General features: G+C 40.3%; 1 protein-coding gene across 1 annotated transcript; it reads right to left on the bottom strand.

The window, feature by feature from the left end:
- Positions 1-64: 64 nt before the first annotated feature.
- On the bottom strand, positions 65-18,264 carry LOC144513204 (NLR family CARD domain-containing protein 3-like). Its single transcript, XM_078244196.1, is given in 9 exon segments — positions 65-385; positions 1,691-1,977; positions 1,979-3,495; positions 3,631-3,844; positions 4,007-4,085; positions 5,569-5,685; positions 9,083-9,170; positions 17,581-17,621; positions 18,024-18,264. Coding segments are annotated over 9 exon segments (2,628 nt in total). The 5' UTR covers positions 18,116-18,264; the 3' UTR covers positions 65-192.
- Positions 18,265-19,097: the final 833 nt, after the last annotated feature.

Raw genomic sequence — 19,097 nt, 5'->3', positions numbered from 1 at the left:
AAAAACAAAACTACCAAATTTGCCCGACGAGGAAGCGGAGGAACAAGTATATTCAGGAATAAACAAACGTCCAGTAATCAAAGTCACATGATATTAAAATATAAATGATTTCTGGATCTCAGCCACAGTTCATATTTCATTCTTTATGAAGTGTTTCTAAATCAGAATAAAATACTGTTTTTTTTTGAAAGATTATTGTTCTTGATCTGACCTGAGAGTCTCCAGTGTGCAGTGTGGACTCTTCAGTCCAACAGAGATCAGCTTCCCTCCTGAATCCTGCAGGTCGTTGTTACTCAGGTCCAGCTCTCTCAGACTAGAGGACTGGGAGCTGAGAACTGAGGACAGAGCTTCACAGCTTCTCTCTGACAGGTTACAGCCACTCAGTCTGGAGAGACAACAGGAAGGAAACAAGTTATTTATATTTAACTCCTGTTGAAAGAGAGTATTTAATGATGAATAAATTACACTTACAGAGCTTTGTTGGAGGGATGGTAATGAAGAAGACACATAACGATTGTGTTTAAATGTTAAGTCTGAACTGTTGGTGATACAGAATATAAAATCCATTTTCTAAACAAGTTGGAAACATGTTAACTAATTGTGAATGAGGAGTAAAAAGACATTCAGTCTTCAAATTCATTTAAGATAAAAAAAAGCCATAGTTCATACTTTGTTTTTACAACATCTTATAAATAACAATAAAATGCTTTGAAAACATTTAAAGATTTCCGAGTTGCTAAATTTTAATTCCTGACATGAGAAGGGCGGTTTAAATTGAATAAAGCTTAAAGTTTAGAGAAATGTCATATAAGAAGACAAATAACGATTGTGTTCATATGTTGAGTCTGGACTTTTGGTGATACAGCATATGAAATCCCTTCTCAGCTTGTTTAAAGTGCCCATATTATGAAAAAAAACACTTTTTCTGGGATTTGGGGAGTTATTTTGTGTCTCTGGTGCTTCCACACGCATACCAACTTTGTAAAAAATCCATTCATGCTGTTCTGAGTGAGATACGGTTTCTGAATGTGTCCTGCCTTCAGTCTCCGGGTGAGCTGTTCAAAATCGGCACGGCTTGTGATGTCACAAGCCGAAACGAGCTGGCTTACCGCAACCATTAGCTCATAACGCTAGCATGCTACCTCGTTCTCAATAGCAAAGCACTGCTACAACACACACAAGTTCACCATAATCTACTAAAGAACTACTTCCATGTGCGCCCTCATTTAGAAGAAGTCTCCCAGCTAATCCTGCCTTGTAACTGACTGAAGTTGTAGAAACAGCCTTTCTTTTACTGTCTATGGAGCTAGCTAGCTGACATGATCTACATCTGAGCTACTGCGCATGTGCGAGTGCAATCAAAGATAGTACAGAAGAAGAAGAAGAAAAGAGGTCTCACTCTGTAGCTAAAACAGAGACCAGCTGAAAAGAGGATCTGCAGCAGTGAGAGAGAGCTGTGCAGTACAACAAAAATATGGTGTTTTTTGAAAATGAAACCCATGTAAACCTATTCTGGTACAACCTTAAAATACAATTATGAACCTGAAAATGAGCATAATATGGGTGCTTTAAATATCTGCTGCTCTACTCTAAACAAGTTGGAAACATGATAATTAATCGTGACTGAATTAAGCAATATTACACGAGAGGGTTTGATTTAACGTCATTATGATGAATAAATCACACTTACAGAGCTTTTTTGGAGGCTTTGACCACTGGCAGCAGCCTCAGAAGAGCCTCCTCTGAAGCAGAGTATTTCTTCAGGTCAAACACGTCCAGATCTTTTTCAGATGACAGTAAGATGAAGACCAGAGCTGACCACTGAGCAGGAGATAGTTTATCTGTGGAGAGACTTCCTGAACTCAGGGACTTTTGGATCTCCTCCACTAGAGAACAATCATTCAGTTCATTCAGACAGTGGAACAGATTGATGCTTCTCTCTGAAGACAGATCCTCACTGAACTTCTTCTTGATGTACTTCGACTGATTCCTGATTGGTCTCTGAGGTACTTCCTGTCTGTGTCATCAGACCTCGTAGGAGACTCTGATTAGTCTGCAGTGAAAGACCCAGGAGGAAGCGGAGGAACAAGTCCAGGTGTCCATTTGGACTCTCTAAGGCCTTGTCCACAGCACTCTGATGGAGACATTTTAGTTCAGGTTTGAGTCTGAAGACATTAGGCAACCAGGAGGTTGTTTGTTCTTCTGACAGCAGATTGACTCCAGAGTTGATGAATGTCAGATGAACATGAAGAGCAGCCAGGAACTCCTGAACACTCAGATGGACGAAGCAGAACACCTTGTCCTGGTACAGTCCACTCTCCTCTTTAAAGATCTGTGTGAACACTCCTGAGTAAACTGAGGCTGAGCTGATATCGATGCCACACTCTGTCAGGTCAGATTCATAGAAGATCAGGTTGCCTTTCTGCAGCTGCTCAAAAGCCAGTTTTCCCAGAGACTCGACCATCTTCTTTGTCTCTTTATTCCAGTTTGAATCGGTCCCAGCTCCTCCACCGTATTTTATGTTCTTCAGTTTGGACTGAACCACCAGGAAGTGGATGTACATCTCAGTCAGGGTCTTTGGCAGCTCTCGTCCCTCTCTGATCTTCAACATGTCCTCCAGAACTGTAGCAGTGATCCAGCAGAAGACTGGGATGTGGCACATGATGTGGAGGCTTCGTGATGTCTTGATGTGGGAGATGATTCTGCTTTCCTGCTTCTTGTCTCTGAATCTCTTCCTGAAGTACTCCTCCTTCTGTGGGTCAGTGAAGCCTCTGACCTCTGACACCATGTCAACACACTCAGGAGGGATCTGATTGGCTGCAGCAGGTCGTGTGGTTATCCAGAGGCGAGCAGAGGGAAGCAAATTCCCTCTGATAAGGTTTGTCAGCAGCACATCCACTGAGGCGGACTCTGTAACATCAGTCAGGATCTCAGTGTTGAGGAAGTCCAGAGGAAGTCGACACTCATCCAGACCGTCAAAGATAAAGACAACCTGGAACTCGTCAAACCTGCAGATTCCTGCTTCTTTGGTTTCACTGAAGAAGTGATCAACAAGTTCCACCAAGCTGTACTTTTTCTCTTTCAGCACGTTCAGCTCTCTGAAAGTGAATGGAAATATGAACTGGATGTCCTTGTTGGCTTTGCCTTCAGCCCAGTCCAGAGTGAACTTCTGTGTTAAGACTGTTTTCCCGATGCCAGCCACTCCCTTAGTCATCACTGTTCTGATTGGTTCCTCTCTTCCAGGTGGGGCTTTAAAGATGTCTTCTTGTCTGATTATTGTTTCTGGTCTGTTTGGTTTTCTGGACGCTGTTTCAATCTGTCTGACCTCATGTTCATCATTGACCTCCGCAGTCCCTCCCTCCATGATGTAGATCTCTGTGAACATCTGATGCAGACGGGTTTGGTTTCCTGCTTTAGCAATCCCCTCAAACACACACTGGAACTTCTTGTTTAGGTTAGTCTTGAGTTTACGTTTACAAACTCCAGAAGAGCTTCCTGAATGAATACATAATAAAAAAGCTCATTAAGTAATTTTGTAAAGAAAACAGAACATATTTTCGTCCATCTCTGGAGACATTAGTAAACGTCCCATTAGTCCAGTAAGTTAAATCTTTAGAGAAATCCTCTTACTGCGCTGCAGACAGTCAGCCAGCTCCTCCTGCTTCATTCTCCTCAGGAAGTGCAGTGTGATCCTCAGAAATGCCTCTCTGCTGCTCCTCTGCTCTTCATCCTCATCCTCACCCTCCCTCTGACTCTCTGAGCATTCTGGGTAATCTGGATTCAGAACCTTCTGGATCTTCTTCAGCTCATTCTTCACAAAAGTGACGATGTTCTCCTCCAACAGCTGCAACAAAATATTATAGGAATGACACAATCAAACTAAAATCATTAAAGCAAACATCAGATACTTGTTGGACAGACTGACAATCCACTGGTCTGAAAAGTGCAGCATGGAGATGATTGTGAACAGAATATATGTAAAAGTAGTTGTTGTACATGTACAGACCATAAATATGGAGTCCAGGTGTGTTTGATGCTGCTGGGCAGACTGACCATTGGGAACCTCTGAGTTCTCCTGGTCCACTCTGTGGAGGAATCAGAAGAATTAGCTCACATCATGTCTGTCCACACAGAGACAAACACAAGATAAAGGTCCTGTGACTTAAAGTGTTGATTACAACACAGAATCAGATGGTTTCCCTTGACATGAAAGTGTTGGTGGTGCTGCTGACCCCAAAGTGAATCAACAGAAAGAACTAAGAAGTAAACAAGGGCTACAACATGGTTGGTCTAAAGGTCTCCTGAAGCAGCAGACTGGTATCATGATGCCAGGAGGTCTGCAGCTTCTGTGGTCATGGAGCCAAACATTTGTAGGTAGAAGGAGTTTGGGGAGTATCTGGTCATGAATCCACTCACTGAAACTTGGCCTTAAGTGTCCAGACTCAAATGGCAGAAGTCTTCTCATGGTAAATAGTGTCCTGACATTGAACATTTTAACAGCTTATTAACGTGTGCTTGTTGCCCCGTGTGCGCTGATGCCTCATCTGTTGACATTTCCGAATGCCTTCCTACAGTTGCTTAATAAAAGCGGGCTTTCCACACAAAAACGTAGCCTACATGTGTCATTAGTATGAGAAAAAATGAGATTTTAACTGTGTCGGGCTCGGACACAAATTTCTTAAAGTGCCCATATTATGAAAAAAACACTTTTTCTGGGATTTGGGGTGTTCTTTTGTGTCTCTGGTACTTCCACACGCATACAAACTTAGAAAACAACCATCCATGCTGTTCTGAGTGAGATACGGTTTCTGAATGTGTCCTGCCTTCAGTCTCTGGGTCAGCTGGTCAAAATCGGCACGGCTTGTGATGTCACAAGCCGAAACGAGCTGGCTAACTGCAACCGTTAGCTCGTAGCTAACGCTAGTATGTTACCTCGTTCTCAATAGCAAAGCACTGCTACAACACACACAAGTTCACCATAATCTACTAAAGAACTACTTCCATGTGCGCCCTCCTTTAGAAGAAGTCTCCCAGCTAATCCGGCCTTGTAACTGACTGAAGTTGTAGAAACAGCCTTTCTTTTACTGTCTATGGAGCTAGCTAGCTGACATGATCTACATCTGAGCTACTGAGCATGTGCGAGTGCAATCAAAGATAGTACAGAAGAAGAAGAAGAAAAGAGGTCTCACTCTGTAGCTAAATCAGAGACCAGCTGAAAGAGGATCTGCAGCAGTGAGAGAGAGCTGTGCAGTACAACAACAATATGGTGTTTTTTGAAAATGAAACCATGTAAACCTATTCTGGTACAACCTTAAAATACAATTATGAAGCATAATATGGGCGCTTTAATGCCTGTCGGACGCGGGCCGGGCTCGTAGAGAATAATTCGGCCTGATCTGGACTCCATTGAGATCTACAGTTGAAGACTGGTCTCACTGGACAGCTTTCAGATGTGAGAATATAAATATATGTGAAGAAGAAAGATGCTGAAAATAAACTTAAAACTTTTCTGGAAACATAAAAGTTGAAACATGAATCAGCAATATTATAATATTATTAACAGATTACCTCTTTTCAGCAGAGGTTTGTTGACCTTTAAAGTCAATGAGGCGATCATGTGACCAGTCGCTCTTGAAGGACACACAGCTGGGTTCAGGTTCAGCAGAGTCTGGTCTTTGATGGATCCTGTTACACAAAGAGAGTAAGACCAACAGGGATGGAAATTCACTTTTTAGTATTCAGACACAAAAACAGCTGGAGATACAAGCAGCAACTAAAACAAGATTAACACAAAGAAGTTAAAAAAACTACACAAAAAACTGGGTTAAAAAGCTGAAACACCAGAGAATATATTGGACCAAACCAGATCCAATATTTACCTAAAGTCAAGAGTTGAAGACTGGTTTAACTGGACAGCTTTCAGATGTGAGAATATAAATTTATATGAAGAAGAAAGATGCTAAAAATAAACTTAAAACTTTTAGTAATTTCCAGTTTCAAAAATTGTTGCTTTTTAATACTTTAAGTACATATTTTTATGATACTTTTCTTACTTAGGTAATATTCTTTAATTAGTACTTTTACTTAGGCAAAGGATTTGAATTCTTCTTCCACTATGACGGTCTGACATTAATGAATTGCCTATCTCTAATGTAGCAACATTTTAAAATCAATGATGACATACAGTAGATCAGACGTAGAAAAGCAGTGTGTTTCATGCAAAATGGAGAAATGCTCCTTTCTTTACAGAGGCTCAGAGAATTGAAACTGATTCAGGTTGATATGAGATTTCATTCTATGAGTAGTTCAATTAGTGAGTTTTTCAGTAAAGCTGCACTATAGACTTTGTTTATATAGTGAGTTGCTGTATGACAAATTGTTTAATCTATTAATTTATGTTGATGTTGCAAACATTTTATTTATTTTGGTAATATTTTTTTCTTTAAAAAAATGATTTATTGAACTTTTTGATGCTTTTATACAGGTTTTGCTGTTGTAACACAGAATAGTGTTAATGGTTAAACCACTGAACTGTTTATTTATATATGCTGCGTTATTGAGTCATGAGCTTTGTTATGTCTCAACAGGAGGGATATGGTGGCAACAATAAATAAAGTGTTAACAGCATATGGATTTTCAAATTACTCTAAAAAAAACATTTTTACAGCGTTTCCTTTTCAGCACATTTGTATGGATTTAATAAAGTTAAATAAGTATGAAGGAGGGAAATGCTGTTTGGTAATTTTTGTGAATCAAGAAAGCTAAAAAACTATGTCCTAACTAAAGTAATTAGATTGATTAAAGAGCAGATAATGCTTCTCGGAGTTCTGTTTTGTGCCACACAGTGCCTCGATGTGCCAGTAAGGGTCCATCTCACTCCCCCCACAAGCTGCAGGACCGTTGACAAACTTTACCAGAACCTGAACTACGACCAGAAGATCAAGAACGACTAACAACACCTTGGGAGACCGCAACATGGGCTCCCTTCCCCACACACTCGCACCAGAAAGACATCTGGAGCTAGGAGGACAGAAGGAGGGAGGGCTGTTGACAACTGTCCATGGTTAAAGTGGCTGAAAGCCTGGGGACGCATGGTTTTCAGGGCATGATCAGAGACTGACATTAAAGAAGCAATGTCCACATGCCCTACCCAAAGCCTTGGTGAACATTCTCTGATGAACTGATGACACTGAAATGAGAAGGCTTCGGAGCGGTCAACCATATGACCCTGAGGCCTGCTTCGCCACAAAAAAAAGACACTGAATCCTTTCTGGAGGTACGGACCAACGGCTAGAAGATGGACTGTGAAAAAGAGGGAGGGAGCGAGAGACCGTCCTGATCTGGCACATCTGACGCATTGTGAAGGGAAGTAGTGCACCGACACAGACTCACATTCTGAAAAATACACTCACTATTAACAGAAGCTAATTAGAAGTACTTACTTTTTACTTTTAAAATCTCATGTACAAATTCAAATTAGATTGATGAAAAGTTGATACAAACAGCAGATTGAGAGTGCTGTTCTCAGAATTTCGTTAAAAATAACTTAGAACAATTGTGTGTGTTATCAGTGGAAATAGCCTGACATAAACATCAGTAAACTATTTTTGGGTGAATTCAGGCATAAATTATCCATTCAAAGACTCCTAGAAACCTGGTTTGAAAAGGGGAGCACCTTAATTAGTATTTGTCTAGTCTTTTGTAGTTGCTGCACCTCTCCTGGTGACCTGTGGATGTTGTGTGAGGTGTAGTGCTGAGATGGTTTCAAACCATGATGACTAAAACCACGTATCAACAACTTTAACATGGAGATTATGAGGAGAGCAACATGTAATTAAAAAATGTTTAGTGTTGATGTAAATGCTTAATAATGTACATTATGAAAGTCGAAAAAAGAGTAATGCACTGAGAAAATTGCAGAAATATACAATGTTATACTCATATTCATATACTCATTTAATATTTACTCACATATTCATATGCTTATATATACCTATTGAAGTTACGAAACGTTTACTCATTTAATATTGTATTATTGAAGATGCAACAGGAGGGAATGTTAGAAAAGTTATGATTTACATACTTTTGTCTTGTTATTATTAAAACTGCTTGCATAACAATACCATATTATACTGATTCACTCTTACAAGATAACATGGAGCCACCGACTAATCTGCCCTTGTCTAAAGCATGGAAAGATGCTGAGGGAAGAACATGTCCTCCCTGACTGAGATAAAGAAGGGACATCGACTTTTATTATGACTACATGTATATTCCACTTTGTATAAAAAAGCTAATGTTTGTGGCTTACGTTAGTCATTATCTGTACTATGCTGTAGTACTGAAACTGGCTCCTTGAGTTTGCAAGGAAAATCAAACATTTAACAGATCTTCAATGTTTCTGTCTATTCTTTGATAATGTAATTATCCTAACAATACTGTTGGATGGTGGTTACCTTTTTATTTGCTTCTCCTTATTGACTTCTGATCTGACATCCAACTGGCAAACCCAGATCCAACATTTGGGAAGAATTTTGCATTTTGACCAATTTGGGTCAGTAGACTTGGGGGGAAAAAAAATCTGGTCATGAACCCACTCACTGAGACTTGGCCTTAAGTGTCCAGACTCAAATGGCAGAAGTCTTCTCATGGTAAATAGTGTCCCGACCCAGGTGACACAAACACAAAGGGTTGCTGGTTCTCCAGGGGGGATGTGCAGATGAAGTTACCCTGGAAGAGGCCCTCTGAGGCGCATACATCCCAACCATCCCCCTGGTATTCCCAGTTGGAGAAGAATATTTGGGAAGAATTTTGCCATTCATGATTTTTAGCCTACCCTATGGCTATGGGAGATTAAAAATGCTTTTTAATGAGGCTAAAACACCAGATAATATTGGACCAAACCAGGTCCAGTATTGAATTGAGATCTACAGTTGAAGACTGGTCTCACTGGACAGCTTTCAGATGTGAGAACATAAATATATATGAAGAAGAAAGATGCTGAAAATAAAGTTAAAACTTCTCTGGAAACATAAAAGATGAAACATGAATCAGCAATGTTATAATATTATTAACAGCTTACCTCTTTTCAGCAGAGGGTTGTTGACCTTTAAAGTTAATAGAGCGATCATATGACCAGTCGCTCTTGAAGGACACACAGCTGGGTTCAGGTTCAGCAGAGTCTGGTCTTTGATGGATCCTGTTACACAGAGAGTAAGACCAACAGGGATGGAAATTCACTTTTTAGTATTCAGACACAAAAACAGCTGGAGATACAAGCAGCAACTAAAACAAGATTAACACAAAGAAGTTCAATAAACTACACAAAAAAACTGGGTTAAAAAGCTGAAACACCAGAGAATATATTGGACCAAACCAGATCCAATATTTACCTAAAGTCAAGAGTTGAAGACTGGTTTAACTGGACAGCTTTCAGATGTGAGAATATAAATTTATACGAAGAAGAAAGATGCTGAAAATATACTTAAAACTTTTAGTAATTTCCAGTTTCAAAAATTGTTGCTTTTTAATACTTTAAGTACATATTTTTATGATACTTTTCTTACTTAGGTAATATTCTTTAATTAGTACTTTTACTTAGGCAAAGGATTTGAATTCTTCTTCCACTATGACGGTCTGACATTAATGAATTGCCTATCTCTAATGTAGCAACATTTTAAAATCAATGATGACATACAGTAGATCAGACGTAGAAAAGCAGTGTGTTTCATGCAAAATGGAGAAATGCTCCTTTCTTTACAGAGGCTCAGAGAATTGAAACTGATTCAGGTTCATATGAGATTTCATTCTATGAGTAGTTCAATTAGTGAGTTTTTCAGTAAAGCTGCACTATAGACTTTGTTTGTATAGTGAGTTGCTGTATGACAAATTGTTTAATCTATTAATTTCATGTTGATGTTGCAAACATTTTATTTATTTTGGTGATATTTTTTTTCTTTAAAAAAAATGATTTATTGAACTTTTGTTGCTTTTATACAGGTTTTGCTGTTGTAACACAGAATAGTGTTAATGGTTAAACCACTGAACTGTTTATTTATATATGCTGCGTTATTGAGTCATGAGCTTTGTTATGTCTCAACAGGAGGGATATGGTGGCAATAATAAATAAAGTGTTAACAGCATATGGATTTTCAAATTACTCTAAAAAAAAACATTTTTTACAGCGTTTCCTTTTCAGCACATTTGTATGGATTTAATAAAGTTAAATAAGTATGAAGGAGGGAAATGCTGTTTGGTAATTTTTGTGAATCAAGAAAGCTAAAAAACGATGTCCTAACTAAAGTAATTAGATTGATTAAAGAGCAGATAATGCTTCTCGGAGTTCTGTTTTGTGCCACACAGTGCCTCGATGTGCCAGTAAGGGTCCATCTCACTCCCCCCACAAGCTGCAGGACCGCTGACAAACTTTACCAGAACCTGAACTACGACCAGAAGATCAAGAACGACTAACAACACCTTGGGAGACAGCAACATGGGCTCCCTCCCCCACACACTCGCACCAGAAAGACATCTGGAGCTAGGAGGACAGAAGGAGGGAGGGCTGTTGACAACTGCCCATGGTTAAAGTGGCTGAAAGCCTGGGGGACGCATGGTTTTCAGGGCATGATCAGAGACTGACATTAAAGAAGCAATGTCCACATGCCCTACCCAAAGCCTTGGTGAACATTCTCTGATGAACTGATGACACTGAAATGAGAAGGCTTCGGAGCGGTCAACCATATGACCCTGAGGCCTGCTTCGCCACAAAAAAAAGACACTGAATCCTTTCTGGAGGTACGGACCAACGGCTAGAAGATGGACTGTGAAAAAGAGGGAGGGAGCGAGAGACCGTCCTGATCTGGCACATCTGACGCATTGTGAAGGGAAGTAGTGCACCGACACAGACTCACATTCTGAAAAATACACTCACTATTAAGAGAAGCTAATTAGAAGTACTTATTTTTACTTTTAAAATCTCATGTACAAATTCAAATTAGATTGATGAAAAGTTGATACAAACAGCAGATTGAGAGTGCTGTTCTCAGAATTTCGTTAAAAATAACTTAGAACAATTGTGTGTGTTATCAGTGGAAATAGCCTGACATAAACATCAGTAAACTATTTTTGGGTGAATTCAGGCATAAATTATCCATTCAAAGACTCCTAGAAACCTGGTTTGAAAAGGGGAGCACCTTAATTAGTATTTGTCTAGTCTTTTGTAGTTGCTGCACCTCTCCTGGTGACCTGTGGATGTTGTGTGAGGTGTAGTGCTGAGATGGTTTCAAACCATGATGACTAAAACCACGTATCAACAACTTTAACATGGAGATTATGAGGAGAGCAACATGTAATTAAAAAATGTTTAGTGTTGATGTAAATGCTTAATAATGTACATTATGAAAGTCGAAAGAAGAGTAATGCACTGAGAAAATTGCAGAAATATACAATGTTATACTCATATTCATATACTCATTTAATATTTACTCACATATTCATATGCTTATATATACCTATTGAAGTTACGAAACGTTTCATCATCTAATATTGTATTATTGAAGATGCAAAAGTTTAAACAGGAGGGAATGTTAGAAAAGTTATGATTTACATACTTTTGTCTTGTTATTATTAAAACTGCTTGCATAACAATACCATATTATACTGATTCACTCTTACAAGATAACATGGAGCCACCAACTAATCTGCCCTTGTCTAAAGCATGGAAAGATGCTGAGGGAAGAACATGTCCTCCCTGACTGAGATAAAGAAGGGACATCGACTTTATTATGACTACATGTATATTCCACTTTGTATAAAAAGCTAATGTTTGTGGCTTACGTTAGTCATTATCTGTACTATGCTGTAGTACTGAAACTGGCTCCTTGAGTTCGCAAGTAAAATCAAACTTTAACAGATCTTCAATGTTTCTGTCTATTCTTTGATAATGTAATTATCCTAATAATACTGTTGGATGGTGGTTCCCTTTTTATTTGCTTCCCCTTATTGACTTCTGATCTGACATCCAACTGGCAAACCCACATCTAACATTTGGGAAGGATTTTGCGTTTTGACCAATTTGGGTCAGTAGACTTGGGGGGAAAAAAATCTGGTCATGAACCCACTCACTGAAACTTGGCCTTAAGTGTCCAGACTCAAATAGCAGAAGTCTTCTCATGGCAAAGTGTCCTGACCCAGGTGACACAAACACAAAGGGTTGCTGGTTCTCCAGGGGGGATGTGCAGATGAAGTTACCCTAGAAGAGGCCCTCTGAGGCGCATACATCCCAAACATCCCCCTGGTATTCCCAGTTGGAGAAGAATATTTGGGAAGAATTTTGCCATTCATGATTTTTAGCCTACCCTATGGCTATGGGAGATTAAAAATGCTTTTAATGAGGCTAAAACACCAGATAATATTGGACCAAACCAGGTCCAGTATTAAATTGAGATATACAGTTGAAGACTGGTGTCACTGGACAGCTTTCAGATGTGAGAATATAAACATATGTGAAGAAGAAAGATGCTGAAAATGAACTTAAAACTCCTCTGGAAACATACAAGTTGAAACATGATTCAGTAATATTATAATATTATTAACAGATTACCTCTTCTCAGCAGAGGGTTGTTGGCCTTTAATGTCAATATAGCGATCATGTGACCAGTCGCTCTTGAAGGACACACAGCTGGGTTCAGGTTCAGCACAGTCTGGTCTTTGATGGATCCTGTTACACAGAGTAAGACCAACAGGGATGGAAATTCACTTTTTAGTATTCAGACACAAAAACAGCTGGAGATACAAGCAGCAACTAAAACAAGATTAACACAAAGAAGTTCAATAAACTACACAAAAAAACTGGGTTAAAAAGCTGAAACACCAGAGAATATATTGGACCAAACCAGATCCAATATTTACCTAAAGTCAAGAGTTGAAGACTGGTTTAACTGGACAGCTTTCAGATGTGAGAATATAAATTTATACGAAGAAGAAAGATGCTGAAAATATACTTAAAACTTTTAGTAATTTCCAGTTTCAAAAATTGTTGCTTTTTAATACTTTAAGTACATATTTTTATGATACTTTTCTTACTTAGGTAATATTCTTTAATTAGTACTTTTACTTAGGCAAAGGATTTGAATTCTTCTTCCACTATGACGGTCTGACATTAATGAATTGCCTATCTCTAATGTAGCAACATTTTAAAAATCAATGATGACATACAGTAGATCAGACGTAGAAAAGCAGTGTGTTTCATGCAAAATGGAGAAATGCTCCTTTCTTTACAGAGGCTCAGAGAATTGAAACTGATTCAGGTTCATATGAGATTTCATTCTATGAGTAGTTCAATTAGTGAGTTTTTCAGTAAAGCTGCACTATAGACTTTGTTTGTATAGTGAGTTGCTGTATGACAAATTGTTTAATCTATTAATTTCATGTTGATGTTGCAAACATTTTATTTATTTTGGTGATATTTTTTTTCTTTAAAAAAAATGATTTATTGAACTTTTTGTTGCTTTTATACAGGTTTTGCTGTTGTAACACAGAATAGTGTTAATGGTTAAACCACTGAACTGTTTATTTATATATGCTGCGTTATTGAGTCATGAGCTTTGTTATGTCTCAACAGGAGGGATATGGTGGCAATAATAAATAAAGTGTTAACAGCATATGGATTTTCAAATTACTCTAAAAAAAAACATTTTTTACAGCGTTTCCTTTTCAGCACATTTGTATGGATTTAATAAAGTTAAATAAGTATGAAGGAGGGAAATGCTGTTTGGTAATTTTTGTGAATCAAGAAAGCTAAAAAAACGATGTCCTAACTAAAGTAATTAGATTGATTAAAGAGCAGATAATGCTTCTCGGAGTTCTGTTTTGTGCCACACAGTGCCTCGATGTGCCAGTAAGGGTCCATCTCACTCCCCCCACAAGCTGCAGGACCGCTGACAAACTTTACCAGAACCTGAACTACGACCAGAAGATCAAGAACGACTAACAACACCTTGGGAGACAGCAACATGGGCTCCCTCCCCCACACACTCGCACCAGAAAGACATCTGGAGCTAGGAGGACAGAAGGAGGGAGGGCTGTTGACAACTGTCCATGGTTAAAGTGGCTGAAAGCCTGGGGACGCATGGTTTTCAGGGCATGATCAGAGACTGACATTAAAGAAGCAATGTCCACATGCCCTACCCAAAGCCTTGGTGAACATTCTCTGATGAACTGATGACACTGAAATGAGAAGGCTTCGGAGAGGTCAACCATATGACCCTGAGGCCTGCTTCGCCACAAAAAAAGACACTGAATCCTTTCTGGAGGTACGGACCAACGGCTAGAAGATGGATTGTGAAAAAGAGGGAGGGAGCGAGAGACCGTCCTGATCTGGCACATCTGACGCATTGTGAAGGGAAGTAGTGCACCGACACAGACTCACATTCCGAAAATACACTCACTATTAACAGAAGCTAATTAGAAGTACTTATTTTTACTTTTAAAATCTCATGTACAAATTAAAATTGGATTGATGAAAAGTTGATACAAACAGCAGATTGAGAGTGCTGTTCTCAGAATTTCGTTAAAAATAACTTAGAACAATTGTGTGTCTTATCAGTGGAAATAGCCTGACATAAACATCAGTAAACTATTTTTGGGCGAATTCAGGCATAAATTATCCATTCAAAGACTCCTAGAAACCTGGTTTGAAAAGGGGAGCACCTTAATTAGTATTTGTCTAGTCTTTTGTAGTTGCTGCACCTCTCCTGGTGACCTGTGGATGTTGTGTGAGGTGTAGTGCTGAGATGGTTTGAAACCATGATGACTAAAACCACGTATCAACAACTTTAACATGGAGATTATGAGGAGAGCAACATGTAATTAAAAATGTTTAGTGTTGATGTAAATGCTTAATAATGTACATTATGAAAGTCGAAAGAAGAGTAATGCACTGAGAAAATTGCAGAAATATACAATGTTATACTCATATTCATATACTCATTTAATATTTACTCACATATTCATATGCTTATATATACCTATTGAAGTTACGAAACGTTTCATCATCTAATATTGTATTATTGAAGATGCAAAAGTTTAAACAGGAGGGAATGTTAGAAAAGTTATGATTTACATACTTTTGTCTTGTTATTATTAAAACTGCTTGCATAACAATACCATATTATACTGATTCACTCTTACAAGATAACATGGAGCCACCAACTAATCTGCCCTTGTCTAAAGCATGGAAAGATGCTGAGGGAAGAACATGTCCTCCCATCCATCCATCCATCCATCTTCATCCGCTTATCCGGGTCGGGTCGCGGGGGTAGCAGCTCCAGCAGGGGACCCCCAAACTTCCCTTTCCCGGGCCACATTAACCAGCTCCGACTGGGGGATCCCGAGGCGTTCCCAGGCCAGGTTAGAGATATAATCCCTCCACCTATTCCTGGGTCTCCCCCCGAGGCCTCCTCCCAGCTGGACGTGCCTGGAACACCTCCCAGGGAGGCGCCCCAGGGGGCATCCTTACCAGATGCCCGAACCACCTCAACTGGCTCCTTTCGACGCGGCAGGAGCAGCGGCTCTACTCCGAGCTCCTCACGGATAACTGAGCTTCTCACCCTATCTCTAAGGGAGACGCCAGCTACCCTCCTGAGGAAACCCATTTCGGCCGCTTGTACCCTGGATCTTGTTCTTTCGGTCATGACCCAGCCTTCATGACCATAGGTGAGGGTAGGAACAAAAACTGACCGGTAGATTGAGAGCTTTGCCTTCTGGCTCAGCTCTTTTTCGTCACAACGTGCGATAAATTGAATGTAATACCGCACCTGCTGTGCCGATTCTCCGACCAATCTCCCGCTCCATTATCCCCTCACTCGCGAACAAGACCCCAAGGTACTTGAACTCCTTCACTTGGGGGTAAGGACTCATTCCCCTACCTGGAGAAGGCACTCCATTGGTTTCCTGCTGAGAACCATGGCCTCCGATTTAGAGGTGCTGATCCTCATCCCAGCCGCTTCACACTCGGGCTGCGAACCCGATCCAGTGAGTGCTGAAGGTCACAGGCCGATGATGCCATCAGGACCACATCATCTGCAAAAAGCAGCGATGAGATCCCCAGCCCACCGAACTGCAACCCCTCTCCACCCCGACTACGCCTCGATATCCTGTCCATAAATACTACAAACAGGATTGGTGACAAAGCGCAGCCCTGGCGGAGGCCAACTTTCACCTGAAACGAGTCCGACTTACTGCCGAGAACCCGGACACAGCTCTTGCTTTGGTCAGTACAGAGATTGGATGGCCCTGAGAAGGGACCCCTCACCCCGTACTCCCGCAGCACCTCCCACAGTATCTCCCGGGCACCCGGTCATACGCTTCTCCAGATCCACAAAACACATGTAGACCGGTTGGGCATACTCCCAGGCTCCCTCCAGGATCCTTGCGAGAGTAAAGATCTGGTCCGTTGTTCCACGACCAGGACGGAATCCGCATTGTTCCTCTTCAACCTGAGATTCGACTCATCGACCGAACCCCTCCTTTCCAGCACCTTGGAGTAGACTTTACCGGGAGGCTGAGAAGTGTGATACCCCTGTAATTGGCACACCCTCTGGTCCCCTTTTAAAAAAGGGGAACCACCACACATGTCCTCCCTGACTGAGATAAAGAAGGGACATCGACTTTATTATGACTACATGTATATTCCACTTTGTATAAAAAGCTAATGTTTGTGGCTTACGTTAGTCATTATCTGTACTATGCTGTAGTACTGAAACTGGCTCCTTGAGTTCGCAAGTAAAATCAAACTTTAACAGATCTTCAATGTTTCTGTCTATTCTTTGATAATGTAATTATCCTAATAATACTGTTGGATGGTGGTTCCCTTTTTTTTTTGCTTCCCCTTATTGACTTCTGATCTGACATCCAACTGGCAAACCCAGATCCAACATTTGGGAAGAATTTTGCATTTTGACCAATTTGGTCAGTAGACGGGGAAAAAAAATCTGGTCATGAACCCACTCACTGAGACTTGGCCTTAAGTGTCCAGACTCAAATGGCAGAAGTCTTCTCATGGAAAATAGTGTCCTGACCCAGGTGACACAAACACCAAGAGTCGCTGGTTCTCCAGGGGGGATGTGCAGATGAAGTTACCCTGGAAGAGGCCCTCTGAGGCGCATACATCCCAACCATCCCCCTGGTATTCCCAGTTGGAGAAGAATATTTGGGAAGAATTTTGCCATTCATGATTTTTAGCCTACCCTATGGCTATGGGAGATTAAAAATGCTTTTTAATGAGGCTAAAACACCAGATAATATTGGACCAAACCAGGTCCAGTATTAAATTGAGATATACAGTTGAAGACTGGTCTTACTGGACAGCTTCCAGATGTGAGAATATAAATCTAGTGAAGAAGAAAGATGCTGAAAATGAAGTTAAAACTCCTCTGGAAACATACAAGTTGAAACATGATTCAGTAATATTATAATATTATTAACAGATTACCTCTTTTCAGCAGAGGGTTGTTGGCCTTTAAAGTTAATGGGGTGTCCCTTTGACCAGTCGCTCTTGAAAGGACACACAGCTGGGTTCAGGTTCAGGTTCAGGTTCAGGAGACTCTGGTCTCTTCTGGGTCCTGATAGAAAAACACATTTATTGAGGATCACATATTCAGTTAAAGTCTCCGTGCATAAAATATAATATTAATTAATGAATATGTCTGTAGGCCTAATTATTAACAATTAAATGCCAATAATGCTTTACTTTCTGTCCAGAAATCAATAACAATATCTTTTGAAATCAGAATTTAAAAAAATCTAAATATCATATTTCTAAATGTTGTCTAAACAGAAAGATATTTTGAGTGAGACAGGAAATTATTTTGCAAAAATATTCTCATTTCATTCATCAACTACAATAATTACAAAAAAGCACTTAATTTGAAGGAGTGTGCATGAGACGGACACAAAACAACCCAGACGGGACGTAGTTCCATCCAATGAGACTCGTTCCAGTTTGCTGGATGTTCACAACTCACCTCAATCTTCTTCTTAACATTTCATTTTCCCTTTCCATTGCAGTTCTCTCCTTCTGCCATTCAAGTCTCTCCATCAATCCTCTCTCCTCCATTTCTATTCTCCTCTCCCTTACAGGTCTTTTCTTAAAGTAGCGTTGGCTCCATGGACCGGTGACTCTTCATGGACACACAGCTGGGTTCAGGTTCAGGTTCAGGTTCAGGTTCAGGTGCAGGTTCAGCAGGGTCTGGTCTCTGACGGGTCCTGTTAGAAAGAGAGGAAGACCACGTTTTAATCTCCAGAAACAGAAGCTGCTGGAGAAACTAGAAGCTATCAAGCAGAAAATAAAGTCTGAAGCTCTTCACTGAATGATTTCTGCTCTCTGCTCATCCTGCTCTGTCATTCATTATCTTTCTGGGAGAACAGGAACATTGGAAAGACTCCAGGACTTCCTCCCTCCTACTTCCTCCCTCCTTCTTCCTCCCTCCTACTTCCTCCCCCCTACTTCCTCCTCCCTACTTCCTCCCCTCCTACTTCCTCCCTCCTACTTCCTCCCCTCCTACTTCCTCCCTACTACTTCCTCCCTCCTACTTCCTCCCTCCTACTTCCTCCCTCCTACTTCCTCCCCCCTTGCTCTGACCCCACCCATCTTCAAACTCGGCCTTCATTTAGATCTCAGCTACACAGCTGTAAAGTTTCCTGACTGCAGCCTCACGGTTGTGACAGACAGACGTATGAACACCTGGCAAAGTATTTCAAACCTCCTCTGTAGTAGTTCATGTTACAACATGGAGATTTATCTTCAACACAAGAGTCGTCCAAACTTTCTCAGGAAATAAGAAGTGAAGTAGAAACATTATATTTAACATCACAGAGCCAGAAACTAACCCTGAAGAGACCAAAGACTAACGTGTTGTTAACGTATCAAACAGCAACTTACAGTTACACACACACACACACACACACACACACACACACACACACACACACACACACACACACACACACACACACACACACACACACACAAAGACAATAAAAAGAAACTTGTTTTTTACCGCCTTTAGAAATGAGTTCAAACACTTTCATTATGTTTA

Source organism: Sander vitreus, unplaced genomic scaffold, assembly GCF_031162955.1.
Source record: "Sander vitreus isolate 19-12246 unplaced genomic scaffold, sanVit1 ctg129_0, whole genome shotgun sequence".
Lineage (NCBI taxonomy): Eukaryota > Metazoa > Chordata > Actinopteri > Perciformes > Percidae > Sander > Sander vitreus.
The sequence above is the reverse complement of the archived record's forward strand: the minus strand, read 5'-3'. Positions and strand labels throughout refer to the sequence as shown.